The sequence below is a fragment of the Battus philenor genome, unplaced genomic scaffold, assembly GCF_028537555.1.
Source record: "Battus philenor isolate CCGP_79_NKW_IND1 unplaced genomic scaffold, ilBatPhil1.0.hap1 SCAF_24, whole genome shotgun sequence".
Taxonomy (NCBI): domain Eukaryota; kingdom Metazoa; phylum Arthropoda; class Insecta; order Lepidoptera; family Papilionidae; genus Battus; species Battus philenor.
The window spans coordinates 9,362,990-9,379,143 of NW_027181687.1; the positions used below are offsets into that span (position 1 = coordinate 9,362,990).

Consider the following 16,154-nt stretch of genomic DNA (forward strand, 5'->3'; position numbering starts at 1 on the left):
ATTTATGCTCAGCGGATATGAGGATATTTTCAACTTAACTCGTATTATATTCCTGAAGTAAAAACTCGTAGGGTTCAGTAGCGAAATAAATAAATACAGGTTGATTGGTTACATTGTCAGCAAAAAGCGCTAAAGATTTTTTACATCTATTTCCAGTCACCCTGTAAAAGTGATCACACTGAAATATTATATTTATTAATATAACTTTTGACAGTACAAAATCTGTAAGGACAAATAGTAAACAATTATAAATTTTAAAACGGAATGTAGTAATACAAATTCTGAAACCGCTATTTCTTGTAATGTTATCACAACGTTATATATTATTTATAAAACAATTCGTTTTTGGATGGGCTGTACCACGTATCCCTTTAAAGCTTTTACTTCTATAATCAATCATCCTGTATATAAAAATTATTTAACTCGCATATCGTAAAAGCGAGGGGTTATTACGATATGCCAATCTAACAGATACGGTGTTAGAAGCTGTCGGAGGTAAGTAGCTACCAAAAAATAAGCCTTTTCCACGGATTTTAATTTGTCTACAGATATTATTTTTTTATTTTTACAAAAAAATTCAGTATTTTGTGACAGCGTACTCATGACGAACATGTTAACGTATGGTCGACTTATTTTCTCACAGAACTTTCAGATATATTTTTGCTACAATAACAGTTTTAAGTAACTTTGTACATAAAGACGTATGGACTTTCTACATCTTGCAAATATATTTATTTCTTTCTATTTTCTTTTATTTCTACTAACGCCTTCGTATCATCGTTCATTGTAATATATCTGTTCAAAATAAGTCTTCTAGGCCACTTAAAAAATTAAATTAAATTAAAATCGACAAAAAATCGACAACACCCAGAAGAACTGGGAAAATCTTGGAACTGACTATGAATACAATTTGTGATTTCAGCCCATAGAGGCATACGGCTGTCCCAAAGATATCTATGAGGTATCATTTGTGGTGTTATATTATATGTTAGGTAGAGGACGTTGCTACCAATGCTCTGGAAACTTGTTTGTGGGCAGTGGCGATCGTATATAATTTTGTGCGAATTCTCTATGATTGTATCCCGGGAATTGACCCGCGACCTACGCTCATAAGTCTTACTCCGCTACCGCTGAGCTACTACTGTTATTGATTTTTGACAATCACAGTTTTACACTCGTTTCGCTTTACAATGATCCCAGCGAATTGGCAAGTAGTATTAGCAGTTGACATATATCATGCAAAACAGATGTTCCTTGGAGCCTTTAGATTCTGGAGTGAAGACCATGGTCTGATAGGCCCAACGTTAGAAAATCCACTCATAGGATGGACAAATGATCTTAAAATATCGACGAATAAAATAAGAATAGAAGAAAATATAAAGAATAAAAGAAGATATAGTAAGAGAACTTGTTAAGGATAATAAAGAATAGACTGAAAATTATTTGAAAACAAAGTCTCTGTCGTAGGTTTAGGATGGGGGAAGGTAAATAATAGTAAAACAAATACAAAGAAATTTCTTTAGAAAACGTTCGTTGTCAGACCGTTTCAAAATGGTTTTATTAAAAGTCTATGGGATATGTCTCCAGCAGTGGACGTTCTAAAACAGAATTGATAATTACTTGCAATAAGTTATCGTAGTTAACGTTAATTTTTATTCAAATCTTAATAATAATATATAACAATTTCAAAATATCTTGCGTGACCCTAAAACCTAATAAGCCGAAGAAGATTATATTCACATTTTTCTCGACGTAAATTTTATGAAATCCTTACTGAGTGAAGCGAGATAGTGTATTATTGAAATATTCCAGAAGCCTCTATTTTACTATCAATTTATCAAAGCCCTCTTCTGAGATTACCAGCTAAACAGTTTTTCATAACCTTGTTTATCATTTACGTAAAATTTTACGTAATAAACACGCTATTATGATAGTGTAAAGTTTTAATAAAATCGATATATAGGATGTTTGTGTATAGATATAATTGCTTTAAAGGGGTAAATATAACATTTGTTTGTCAGCATAATGCTAAAGATTTTACAAATGTTTCTATTATCTTATATAAAATGATCACTTTGAAATATGTTACATAAATTTAATTTATCCATTGCAATGTGACAGGACATTTACTTGTGGCACTAAGAAGTCTTCAGGGACAATAAGTAAACAATAATTAATTTTAATATGTAATAATTAAAATCTTGGAAAAGCTTTTTCACTATATTATCATTGTCATCAAAAAACATTGATTTATGGATAGCACGCACTTCTTTAAAACTTTTGTTAATATAACAATCACCCTGTACAATATTTGTGAGTTAGGTAAAATAAAATCTGTTAAGTTATCAAGGCTTCAACATTCAGTAAATACTAAACATAGATTATATAAGTAACGTGTTTACTTAGCCTAACACGCAAACAAAGCCTTCGAGCACGCTCTATATAACTCAAGATATTCACGAACACAAAACAATTACCGCCCAGGGAAAGGCGTGAAAATAATCCTATTTCCATAATTCGCAAAGAAAACTCGTTTTGTTCAACCGTTTAATAGCGCTCGTTCATTAAAGGAGGTACGTTTAAAAGGGTAACTAATGAGGCTTTATAGGCACGCCAGCCCAAGCTACAAGCTGAAGCGATTGATATATCACCATCATTTCAACCGTAGGAGGTCCACGGATGGATACAGTCCTCTGCCATAGATTTTCAATAAGATCAGTATTGACTTTTTAATAATTACTCAGACACTATTCCCAATTTGAATCCAAAAGACGTAACAACGTGATCTTTTGCGAAGACCTTGATATACCACCAAATTTCAACTTATCGAGCCTTCTCAAGAAAAAATCTACTGCAGAATCTTTCGATGATTTGACCCGGCACATTGTCTTAAATCACAAGGTATTAAATGGTATATTACGTTTGGACAACGGCTTCAAATTCAATAATGTAGAAATAAACCGATACCTTAGTTAAAGTCATAAATTATATAATTATGTAGTTAAATTTTAACTGTATTTAACCATAAGAACAATAGAATACAGTAAAACGCTTTCGTGACTCGTAGCTGGGAGAAGAAAGATCCGTGGCGACTAACCCTGTTCCAAAAGACTGCGTTTAGTACATGCAAAAATACATTGCAATTAATAAATAAAAAATATTCGGAAATTTTTAATATTTCTTGATCCGTAATTAACATGACTGCCTCTCTAGCTAGCACGGAACACGGACCGGCCAAGGTAGCGCAGAACGTCCACAAGTCGATGTTAAGTTTATCAAAGGACGATGAATACAGGCGGCTTTCATTCGATCTTATTTGAAATTTTTGAGGGCAATCTATGTATGTCAGTGGTCATTCTATTGCTGATATGTTGACGATAGATTATTATGACAAAAATAAAATAATACAGGCTTGGTCATGAATCTCTACTCCAAAACCTTAAGGCTCTAGCACCCATATGTTCAATTACTATGGCCAGCTTACTATCAGTTCAACGACGACAATCTCATAACATATACCATCGAGTGAGTGAAGTTCTTTGATGTCTAAATGATATGAAAATATATAATGTAAAAGCATGTGATCGAGTTAAAATATTAATTCATTTTGATTATTATAAAAGAAACAGGTAATATCCAAATATATGTAATACACTTTTTGAACTGAACTGTAATAACAAAAAAAAATATCATCTGAACTTCAACGCAAAGAGAGGGCCCAAATTCGCACATTACGACCCATTACATTTTAACTCAATCGCTACGACAGCAGAGTAATAAGCCACGAAATTGACGGAATTCTGCCTTTCGAAAGTTAAATGTTTGTGTCGAAATTCTCTTTAGCGATTCTAAATTTAAATTAAGTGTAGCTCGATTTAATTCTTGTAATCATTACGGTGTATGCTCGGGATTTCTTTCGAGATCGAATCAGGAATTAGGAGTAGCCGAATTTAGGTAACAGACACAGTCCAGCGGATAGGTAAATTGAAGTGGTAATCGCCAGGACACACACTATTGATGACGCGATGAACAGGCGACCGTTGGAACACCAACAAACACAACGTGGAAAGACAAGTTTGTTCAGATTATCGGAACACGTTGGTTAAAGGCCGCATCCATCTGACCCTATTTGAAATCTATGGGGTGGCCTATGTCAACGTTGTAAGTCACGACTAAAACAATGATCATTATATACATCACATATATATATATACTCGTAGATATATATATAATACGAGTAACAGATGTCCGAATAATGTTCTTGTTTTCAGCCTATTCTTATAATTTTACTTACAATATTTTAAAAAAATGTTATTAATTTTAAACATTCAGCTCGTCACTAGATGGAGTAATAGTCCATGGTCTAGGTCCCAGAAAGTTGCTTGATGCTGGCGCCGCAAGATCGCTCAACATGGCAATCAGTGGGCGTCCATCGCTAACATAATGATGATGTTAACTGAATATTTTTTCTTTAAAAAACCAATCGATTTTTTTAAAAAATATGTTTTTTCTTATCAACAATTTCTTAATAATATTTTTTTCGTTTAAGGGCCTATTCTCCCGAATGACCTTCCGAGAACCAGTATGGGTGGGCGGCGCTGGCAACACCACTGGACTTCAGAGCAAGCTCAGCCTGTCCGAGGGTCTTCTCGGCTGCGTTGACTTTCTCAGGATCAACGGAGATACATACAATCTCATGAAGGACGCAGTCTCCATTCAAGATATTGGTAAGTAACATTATTTTCTGACATTTAACATACTTCTATATACTTTTAATATTGTAATTACAATTAAAACGTGAATATGTACTGACAATAAAAATATAGAAGTAATCCAAATACAGAAGTCATGTGGTGACAAAAAATCATATTATTTAAATATTACGCTCCAATATATATAAAAAACTTTAAAAAAATAAAAGTAAAGCAATACGTTTTTGCTTCAAAATTTTTTATTCAAAATAAATAAATGAAATTATCATTACTACATTAGTAATGCTACGCGATGATTTTAACGAATAAATCTAATACGAACGATAAACGTGGAATTGCGAATACATCGTGATGCCCTTTACAATATATATAAAACTATAATGCAGCTAAAGCTTTGGTGATGCGACAGAATATATTTACTTACGAATACACAATATTTTAACAAACAGGTTACGATATTTCCTCAATAAAATTTTATACAGATTAAACAAACATTTTCTTTTTTAAAATTGATAGTAGATGGATAAATTGCGAATAGGGTGGTATTGGAAAGTGTTGTACGAAAAAGATTTGTCTAATAATATATTAAGAGGAAGAGCATACGTGTTAACTAACGTACTCATGTATCTCTTTGTTGCTGGCCACTATAGCCACGATACTTTTTTAAATCATTTTAAAAATTAACTTTTTAAAAATTTTCTTTAGGAATTCTTACGCGCTTGAATTTAAATTCAACCGCATAATGACGGCTTAAAATACGTACACAATTGTAATAACACGCACGTGATGTACGACCGATATCTTAACCCTTAACTTGGCAGATTTTTTTTTAATATTACATTAATATTCATACCACTTGACTTTTAATACCCAAGGATGCCAACAGAAAAAACTGAACAAGCGTTCGAAAATTAAGAAATTACCTAAACATTCACGTACAAATGATTACTTTGCGTTCAAAATTGATGCCACAATTTTTTTTTAATTCTAACGCATCTCTACAGATACATTATCAAGAAAAGGATTAAAACTCTTAGGGTAGAGCAGTTGTAGCCAAGCGGTGGAGCACTACGACTTACAATCGTAGGTCGCGATTTTGACTCCCAGAATGCAAACTTATATAATTCGCACTTTATTCAATTTTATATAGGATTTCCACTGCTTACAATCAAGTTTCCAGAGAATGGGCAGCAGCGTCCTTTGCGAAATATCATACTAGACATATATCATAATAGATCTCCAACCGGCTTACCAATTACAAATTATGGTACATCTCCCCATAGATATTTTTAGTGAAGAAATATGCCTTAGGCGTCTACGGGCTAAAACGACGACGACGACCAAGGCAAGGGTAGCCTCAAACCCACGGAACCTTGAAATATCTCTTGTGCTTGTTAAACTCCAGGCGTATAAACAAATGCTAGAACTTTCTATACGTAATTTTAAAGACACGAGTAGAACTCCAGTTCACGTAAAACTGCGTGGCCAGGATATACGATAGATTATCGGGAATCCCTCACCAAGCCCTCCTTATGTGACTTGAAGAAAAGCATGGTAGGTAGATTCTCACTACCTTAACTGAGTTCTAATATATGTCGTTCATTAAAACAATATTTATAACTTTAAGAAGTTTAATATAATTGTAACTTATATAGTTAAATTAAGCTAATACATTTGAACTATTATCAGTGATAAATAAAAATATATTAGAAATATAAGTGAAAAACAAAATCAAAATATTCTTTATTTGAATAGGCTGTTACAAGCACTTTCGAATCATCAATCAACATAAAATGTCGACATTGTTGTCCCTACAGGAAAATACCACCGGCTCGGAAGACAGTTCTGCTGAGAAGAGCCGGCGAAAACTCAACAGTTGCTCTTTACAAATATAGTTTTTTAAAGAGTGTTTGACAATGATTAGCTTCCTAAATAAGCATCCAAAACATTTAATTCTACGCATTAACAACAGTATAATATTCTAGAATACAATATATACTATTGTTCCTTTTCAATAATATATTTTAATATTGATTATAAATCTCTCCAGTGGCAAATCTGAAAATGATTATATATACGTATACATTTTACTGTTTTATTTCATTACTTACATACAAAGATAATATTTAAAGGACCTTGTAAAAGCTCAATCTTCGTTACATAATAATATTAGTCAGTCTAGACATGATGTCCTAGATGTCCTACATTCGTCCTTGGCGTGAAAATAGGACATATTTTTTCACAATATATCTGTGACAACAATAAAGTATTACTGGATTATTTCAACTACAAAAGCGTGAAACACTAGCTTTAATAATAAAAGTCTAGAGAAAAATAGTAGCGAAAACTGACGTGATTGGCAGAGACACGCAGTCATGAAAGGATGATTTCTCACTATAAATATTCAACATCCACTATATTTAAAAAATATTACAAACTATGAAACCAATCTTCATTTACTGGCACTAAAATCTCCCACTTAAGCCAATTTAAGGTAATGCGGTATACAAAATTCAGAGTATATTAAGACCGAAAATGGTTTGGTCCGCCATTTCTGTAACGAGGGGTCTTTTACGAAAAATTGCTCCATCCAAACGAAACCGCACGTGCGGTCCAATGTATGGACTTTAAACTATTAAATGTCTAGCCTTTTACAGTCATCCTGCCACGGTGTAAAGGATATTTTTAAGTGATATACAGATATCTTAGACATTTCAATCGTTTTCAAATTGTTTCAAAGTTAATAATGAAGACCTAGTTTTCTTGCTATCCAGTATTTTTAATATACATACTCGTAACACCAGCGTTTTTAGAACTGAAATATTTAAAAAAAATCGAATAATCTTTTTACGAAGAAATCTCTATTTTATATTATTCGTTTCATGTAACCTGTGCAATCATTTAAACGATTAAAAATTATTTAAAAAAATTTACTATAATATTCACAGTAAACAATAATTATTATGCCATTTAAAAAACTGATATTGCATTTAGTTTCGCGATTTAATATTTTTTATTCTTTCATTCTTAATACATTTTATGTATTGTGTGGAATATATTTAACGGTTGAAAACAATTTATTTATATTATCCTACTAAAATTGAGAATACTTTGTATTGTCTTTTAAAAAATACTGGTAATTTTTAGCGCCTGCATAGTAGCATCTGGTCGTCGTATAAAATTTCGCTGAACAGGTTTATTTAAAAAATATGTTATCGCTAGAAACATTTTCACAATGTCGCTACGCTGTCAAACTGCATTTCTCGAGCAAATTCGGCGCCCAAACTCGACACTGTTTGTCGAGTCAAATGGAACGTTTAAATTCAATCGAAGCACAAGCTTCATGGGCTTGCTATAAAATGATTGGACAGCTTTGAAGTGAAAAATAACGTCGACTATTTTTAGGAATCTAGTATATTTTATTTTTCTCCATAATAAAATATTGTTTTATATTGATAAACACTTCGGCTTTTGTCTTTATCATAAACTTTTACGATAACTATTGTAAAGTGCTATAAACTTGCTTAATGAGAAAATAAAATAATATAAATTTAGTACGAAAATAAATCTTTCAGCAACAAAATAAAATAAAAAAGGTCTTTATTTCTACTACTAAGAAGTAGTCATCTTTTTCACGTAGACCTCTCATAAACCACTCCATCCATCACGGATCCGTGTCTCACCCATCCATAAGGATCTCTGTCGGCTTTTTTTTCTTTTCGTGTCCCTTGGCACTCACACTGTTAGGCGTTTTGCTCATCTGGTATTGTACATCCTGCAAACGTGTTCTACCCAATGCCACTTGAGTAGTCTCACTATTTCTTTACATCTGTTATATTCGTTTTTTTCCTGATGTTGATATTGACCTTAGCAAATAGTTTATGATTATAATGCTTTTTTTCATCTTACGTTGACAGATGGCAACTCCATCTTAATATTTTATCTTCAATGACCTACGTCTGATATCCGTACATTAGGCAAAACAACATCGTAAAGTTTCTTCTAGATATTTTCATTTATTTATTTAAAAAAAGGCACAAAAACAGGTTCTTGAAGTGATATAATTAAGAGTTATAACAATTAAAAATTCTGACGCGCATACGTAGTTAATGTTTGTAGCGTCCACAAGAGCTTGGTATTCAACTCTCTTTCGTCAGAGTATTTAAATTTTCCTTAATTTATTTTTTATTATTATTTTTATTCTTTACTATGTATATCATAATTTGTTAAAACGGTTCGAGCAAAAAATAATGAAATATCTTCTAATATTCTAGCTTATTAACCTTTTATTTATATCTACGCATAGATTTCCTACTATTTGAACATTACTTTCCCCATTCTTACTATTATATAGTATTTTAGAAGAAACTAAATTCTATCTATATCAGATAATTTATTATGTTATGAAACATCGTAAGAAGTGAAAAATTGGAATTAGCGTGTTATTACGCACATAGTTTTTCTACTTAAACTCATAACAACTTCTGCTTGCAGACAGGATTTCTTGCAATTCGTGCTTTAGTCCGTTTAATAACTTTTGGATTCTTGTTAATACCGAAAAGATATTTTTATGTAATTTTATTGAACCTCTTAACGTTGCAATAAAAAAATTAAGTCTAAAATCATAGTAAGAGAGTGACCGCAACGATATAATTATTGCTACTCATTCCTTAAGTGTCCATCCCATTGTTAAAAATTACCAAATTTTTTTAATCTTAGCACCTTTTTGTTAACAAAATATTTGAAAATCGAACGCTTAAAAAGAAATTCCATTTTTTTTTAATAACGTTTTTAATGCTAGTGGCATTTTAAAGTCACTCTATGTAGTATATAGCGGCTATTAATGTTTACTTATTTAAATAAATAACAATTGACGTAATTTTGCTACAAAAATATCGATGGAAACTAAAACTTCGCAACTGAAAACGTGGATGATAATAGTCACAAAAAATAAAGATCTTCCTGACGTGAAGATGACTAATGGAACTATAATATCTAGGACGAGAAAAGAATAATGTTTAATAAAAAAAGTTACTATTCTCTATGATTATACTGTAACTACTGGCTATGTACACATTATAAATGAATAGTCTGTTATTATGTTATTTAATAAATTTAAAAGGGTGAAGGAATAATGCATTCACAGTCAATTCGTTTACGATACACCCTTTCCTAAAACCAATGGTTTTAGACATAATAACGTAATTATTACATATAAAAATAGCGTTTTTAGAATTCAGATTACCAGAACCATACATCCCTGCAAATTTATACTGTCAGAGGTTATTGACCCGTCGAATTAAATAGAAAAAATAAATCAATGTAACATATTACATAGTGGTTAATTTATACAGAGTAATTGGAAATAGCTGCAAATTTTTAAAGCTTTTGGTGACAATTGAGATATACATTCACCTCTTTAAAAGCTATATAACCAAGCAACCTGTATATCTTACCTAAATCATATAAAACCGCGTGGATTAGGTTAAAAATAGAAATAAACATTTATTTTAGATTTATTGCACTTATAACGAGTTTCAGTGATCGAATACAATCTTTAATGGAATCGACCCTTATCTGTCAAATGCATTTCCCGCGCAAACATGTCGCCCGGGCCGACGCTATTTGTCATGTCAATCGGAACATAGGTGCGACAAAACCCTGGCGCTTTATAACTTTGCTATAATTCTTTTATGCAATGAATCTTTTTTATTATTGAATTAACAATTTTGTAGCAGGTCTTGTTTTATTTCGTTTGCGGGCATATTATTGAAAAAAATTCAATTTTTTCTTCATTCAATTCAATTCAACAGATATTTGTTACGGGCACGTCTTCGATAATATTCATGACAACAGAACGAATTGCATTTTTAACGTAAATATTTTTAAAAATTCGGTTAGGTATAGTTCTTACTGTGAAAAATTTCAATAACTTTTAGCAATAAAATTCATATGTTATGAAAAGTTTAAAAATATTATTTAATAGTCCACGCCACCTTCGCGTTGCCCGTACTGCCCTCTGTGGTAATTTTGTAAAATCTTTTCATGGTACAGTTCTTCTTTTATCTTCAGTTTTTTTACTACATAAGAGGCCCATTTCTACCAGTGAAAGTCCAACAATTGAAATTATGCCATTGACGATTCTTTGTAATTTTTTATTAGTCAAAACAAAACGGACGTAATTTTATATTTATAACAGGTATAGTTAAAAATATGCATTTTTTTAATAAACGCTTCATTAGTCACAATTGCGAGTGGAATTTCGTAAATTCTTTCTTAGCTTACCTAAACTTGATAAAATAAACATTTTTACCAAATTTATAAGCTTTACAGATCCTGACATATCTACTAAAGTACAATAGTAAAATATTAAGGTGCCGTTTTAAAAACGTTTGGTTTTTCTGGTCTATCTCTACACTTTTCCACCTTCAAAATAAATATGATGTTTACTTTAGCAATTATGTCTTCAGAATTAATAGAAATAACATAATCAAATACTCCCTGTTGAAGTTAAAAACATAGAGGAGTTTACCTATAAAATTGAATACTTGAAAATTGTTTAAAAGTTACTAATGGTTCAATGCAAAACTTTGTAGACGCTGGCATGGGCTATAAATCTACATTCAGCGGCCATACCGCCTGCTAATGGCACGATCTCAAAAGCTCATGCGACCTCAGGTGGTGCACAAGTTTTTCATTTACGTTCGTATCAAGTGTAAAAGAGATTTATGGATACTCTATCTCTCTCTGTTTATGCTATATCCCGTAAAAGGTACGTTAAGTATTACCAACTGCTTTAGGAGAAACTTGTGTTTAAATTTGGTAATATATATATACATCCTTGAAGTTATAATAGGCTGGAAACAACGAGCCTATAGATTGTTTCACTTGACTGTTCGCACTTTAAAAGTCTACTATTTAAAAAAAGTAAGCCTCTCCAAGACTAGACAAGACAAGAATCACTTACATGACTAGCCTCTATTCTTATATAAAACTTCAAACTATTTTCGTAAACTTACTAGGATATTTTACCGCGTAATTTAAATGATTTCTACAACTAGTAATAAAATAAACTTTGATGTAAATTAAACCAATGTGATATTTTTCTATAATCGCAGTATTTTTATAACGAGTTTTCATATTACGCGAATCATAACCTTAGTGTAGCAATTGTTTTTACATCTTTTATATTTCTTTTATAATGGTCACTAGTGCATGTTATGACATGTCCGAAGAGCCCAGTTTGACAAACACTAGAATCAGATTCAGCTTTTGTGTAATATATATATACATATCTTCCACCTTAAAGTTTCGGGGATTCCCAACAGGCTCTAAGAAGAACCCATAACAAGCTCAGTCACAATATTTTGTAGTCACTTAAATGATAACTATTATAAAAAATTGACCTCCTCATTTTCACAAGACCAGTTGCTCATCATTAAGAACATAAATAGCATGAAAATAAGACATGTACATTATTTATTCTTTAACCCTATCCCAACAGAACCCCTTAAGAACGTCGGCGAAAATAAAATTGGTTCAGTTTAAGTTATTTCGCAGCATAAAACATCAAACGTCTAGTCCAGACATTTCTGCTGTAAATTCATGTGAAACTTGTGCCGCTTTAGGATTTAAAACGTTTCCATTCGACTCTGCAAACAAAGTCGACTAGGCGCCATGTTTGCGCGGGAATGCATTGTCGCACGGCGGGGGCGTCGACATTTTTAAAAATTGCATTCTGTCAACGAAGTGGATTGTTCCGTTTCATGCATAAAAATTAGAGATTACGTTTTGTACATGTTTTTTGAAACAAATAAACGTTTTTATTGTATTCGATTATATCTAATTTTGTATGCCATTGTGTTACTTAATAAATTAAATGCCCTTATTTTATTCTATGTATGAGCGGTTAAGGACTCATAAGGGCATATTTAAATCACATCTCCCACTACCTACCAAGAAGATAGTTATGGATACTGAGATTTTACCCAGCCTCATCTACGGATGCCAAACCTGGACGTTTGACCTGCAGACTAATAACAAAATACGAATCACTCAGAGAAGCATGGAGAGAAGATACTTGGATATCAAATTAAAAGACAAAATGAGGAACACAGCCATCCGCATAAAACGTATGTAACAGATGCACTTACCTATTCCCTCCAAAGAAAGTAAAGCTGGGCAAGTCACACGGCGAGGTTTTCTGATAACAGATAGACAGAAAGGGTTATAAAGCGGACGGGACCACGAGGTACCAGAACGTGAGGCAGAACTAATGTCAGATGGGCTGACGAGATCGTGGCTACGGCAGGTCACGGGTGGGCCGTTGTTGCCAAAAATAGAGAAAAATGAAAAGCTTTGGAGGAGGCTTATACCCTGATGGGGTCCATACAAAAGTAGTACAAATTTATCAAAACTTTTATTTAAAATTACTAATTTTAGGTCATTTTCCTGGGAATAAATAAACCTTTTTAATATGAATGATTAAAGATAATATAAAAGGTTAAATATATTTATATAATTTTCTTGATGGATTATAAATCTTCACTAGAGTAATTAAATTTTTAGACGTAATGAAACACAAAAGTCATGGTGTAGTGATTTATGATTGTGTTACAAATTTCGACTGCTGACAATGAAACTCTAGGGCATACAACTGGACTCATGATCACTACTTTTAAATTAATTTTAGACATTCGAAACAATATAATAAATAACGTACTACTCACGTATAAACATCAACATGGAACAGAATAGAATGGGCCACCCCATTTCCTCCCATGAGTATCATACTGGGCGACAGTTTTCAGATGATGGGTAGCAGCGTCCTCTACGTACTATAACACCACACCACGATCGGCAACCTGCCTTCCAATCGTGATGATTATGGTATACCCCCCCAGTGGTACACATAAGAAATCGGCCCCTAGCCCCTGGCAGCCTCGCTATTCCTGGCTACGGTAGCGGTCGGGCAATAAGAGTGAGCCAAGAGGTGCTAAGGCTCGCCAGAGACCCAACTGCAATAACAACCGAAGATTGATCACCAGTAGGTGGGCCCTCCGGTACGTAGACCGATGACATAGGAGAAGGATTGTGGGAGATCGCTTAATGGAGAATGTGTCTTTCTTTGAAGGAGGCCTATACCTTGCAGTGGGCATCTATCAGCTGAAAAAAAGAAAAATAATGTTCATAAATAATATTTATTATTTCAAACTATACTCATTACATCAATATACGTAATACTTATATATATTACTCATAATAATACTAGGAGCATAAGAATCGTTTAGTGCATAAGAAAAATTGTTCTCAAAAATGATAATATTTCATGCTTTTAACAATCTAGAACCTTTGTCGAAACATCTCAACTCTTTTAAATCTCTTTGGGAATGCGTTAAAAAAGAAAACCGGCGATTTAAGTGAATGTTTTTAATCGTGGTACATTTTTAAAATATCCTGATAAAAATTCGTTTGATGTTACCAATCTGAAGCAAATAAAGAAACGAGAATATTAGCGCAGTAAACACGTTGAACAAAGTCGGAAAAATTCTCCTACATTTTTTAGAACCGACCAAAAATAAGCTGGAGTAACAAAACATTGTTTCTATTTAGAAGAGATATTAATAATGCACTTTGAATGTTCTATATATATTTCGTAATTAATAACAGAGATTATAGGTATAATAGTTTTAAAGGGTTGTATATACAGTTCAATTGGCAGCAAAAATTTTAAAGCTTTTATGCTTGTTTTCAATCTTCTTAAATAAAGTGATCACTTTGAATTATGTTACAAAAATTTATCTTTTTAATCGTAATGTGACAAACCAATTACATCTAACAGTACACATTTTACAGAGATAGACAGTAAATAATAATATATTTTATTACGTAGTTATCATTTTATTATTATATATTTATAATTATCAAATCGTTTTTTCTTACTGTATTATCATAACGTTATGTACTATTTCGGAATCATTTGATCTTTGTACCAGACGTAACATATATTAAAATTAAGCTATACATTCACCCCTTTATAGCTTTTACACTTATAACCAAACAATCTTATACAGGTTTTCACACAAAAACAATCGAGAAATTTTTGACAGTGACATTACTTTTGGCGCGCAAACATGGCGTCTGTACCAATATTGTTGTTTGAAAATATTTCATAGTTCGATGTATACACTTAGCAAAAAATAAACCAAAAGGAATAATAACTATTTTTGTTTATTAAATTTGTAATTTTTTTATCATATCAAACAAGCTTTACTACGTTTTAGTATATTTAACGTAATTATTTCATTCTCTACCAAAATTTTATGATTTAAATAATATAATTAGTACACATCCAGTAAGTACAGAAAATTACCTTTTTTTTATTCAATTCATCATTATTGAATAACCGCAAAAAAATTATTCGTTAATAAATTAAAAGCAAACTGCTTACTGTTGGATGAAGGCTGCTTCCAACCGATCGTAATGGAAATCTACGGGGGAGGCATATATCCACAGTGAACATTCTATGGCTAAAATTATCATCACCATCGTCATCGAACTTCATACTAGTACATTTATTAATAAGTCTGCTAAACATTGTTCTTCTTATAAAACAAAACTTAATGAGATAAAAAAAATATTTTTTTATTTATGTAGACACATTCACTTCTTATACAAAATATTGCACAAAGTTATTCATCACCATTATAGTGAAGCGGTTAAGCTAAAATATGTACAAATATTGTATCAAAGTTGACCGCTAAAACTGTGAACTTAATATTATTTCGCAACGTTTGAATATTTATAAAGAAAAGAAAAGCTTTATTATTAGCTTCGCGTATAGAAAGGTGAGCGCCGCTTGAAAATACGTAAAATATATTGCCCAACCCTTTTAAATGGAACATGATTTATTTCAGAGCATCGTTGCCAACGCTATTCCTTTTCGACTAACAAATGACCACTAATTCCGAGACTTCGACAGCCTCGTTGACGGATTCCGTACACGTTTCGAACAAATGAGGAGAAATTCGAGAGATATTTGAGTTTGGTACAAGATCGAAAACTAGTATGATTTATAGTTACTACTACAACGATATCATACGAAATAAACCTGGAATGAAATATTTTATTTTTATTACACATAACAGATATTTATCACATCATTTTAGCTGCAGAACCTTAGATGCTGGATATAGGCCTCCCATATCATCAGGTCTTATCACCTGTTGGAAGCGCCTTGAATCTAGCCTTTTCCGATGAGCTTAATAAAATTGTTTGTTTACCATGGTAAGTGGGTGGTTGTCTTATGCTATTATTTCAATCATCTATGGATCTGAACAAAAAACAAAGCCTTCTCGATGTTTCGGTGAGCGACAGTAGGAATATAACAGATAATAAATTTAGTTATGTGTTATTAAAAAATATAAAAAAATTGTTAATGTT

The 16,154-nt window shown here is 32.1% G+C and overlaps 1 protein-coding gene across 1 annotated transcript in view; it reads left to right on the forward strand.

Moving 5' to 3' along the window:
- LOC137924715 (pikachurin-like) overlaps positions 1–16,154 on the forward strand; it is a 144,531-nt gene that overhangs the window by 105,693 nt on the left and 22,684 nt on the right. The window contains exon 7 of the mRNA XM_068768132.1: positions 4,550–4,727. Within this exon, the coding sequence (XP_068624233.1) occupies positions 4,550–4,727 (178 nt within the window). The remainder of the gene's footprint in view (positions 1–4,549; positions 4,728–16,154) is intronic.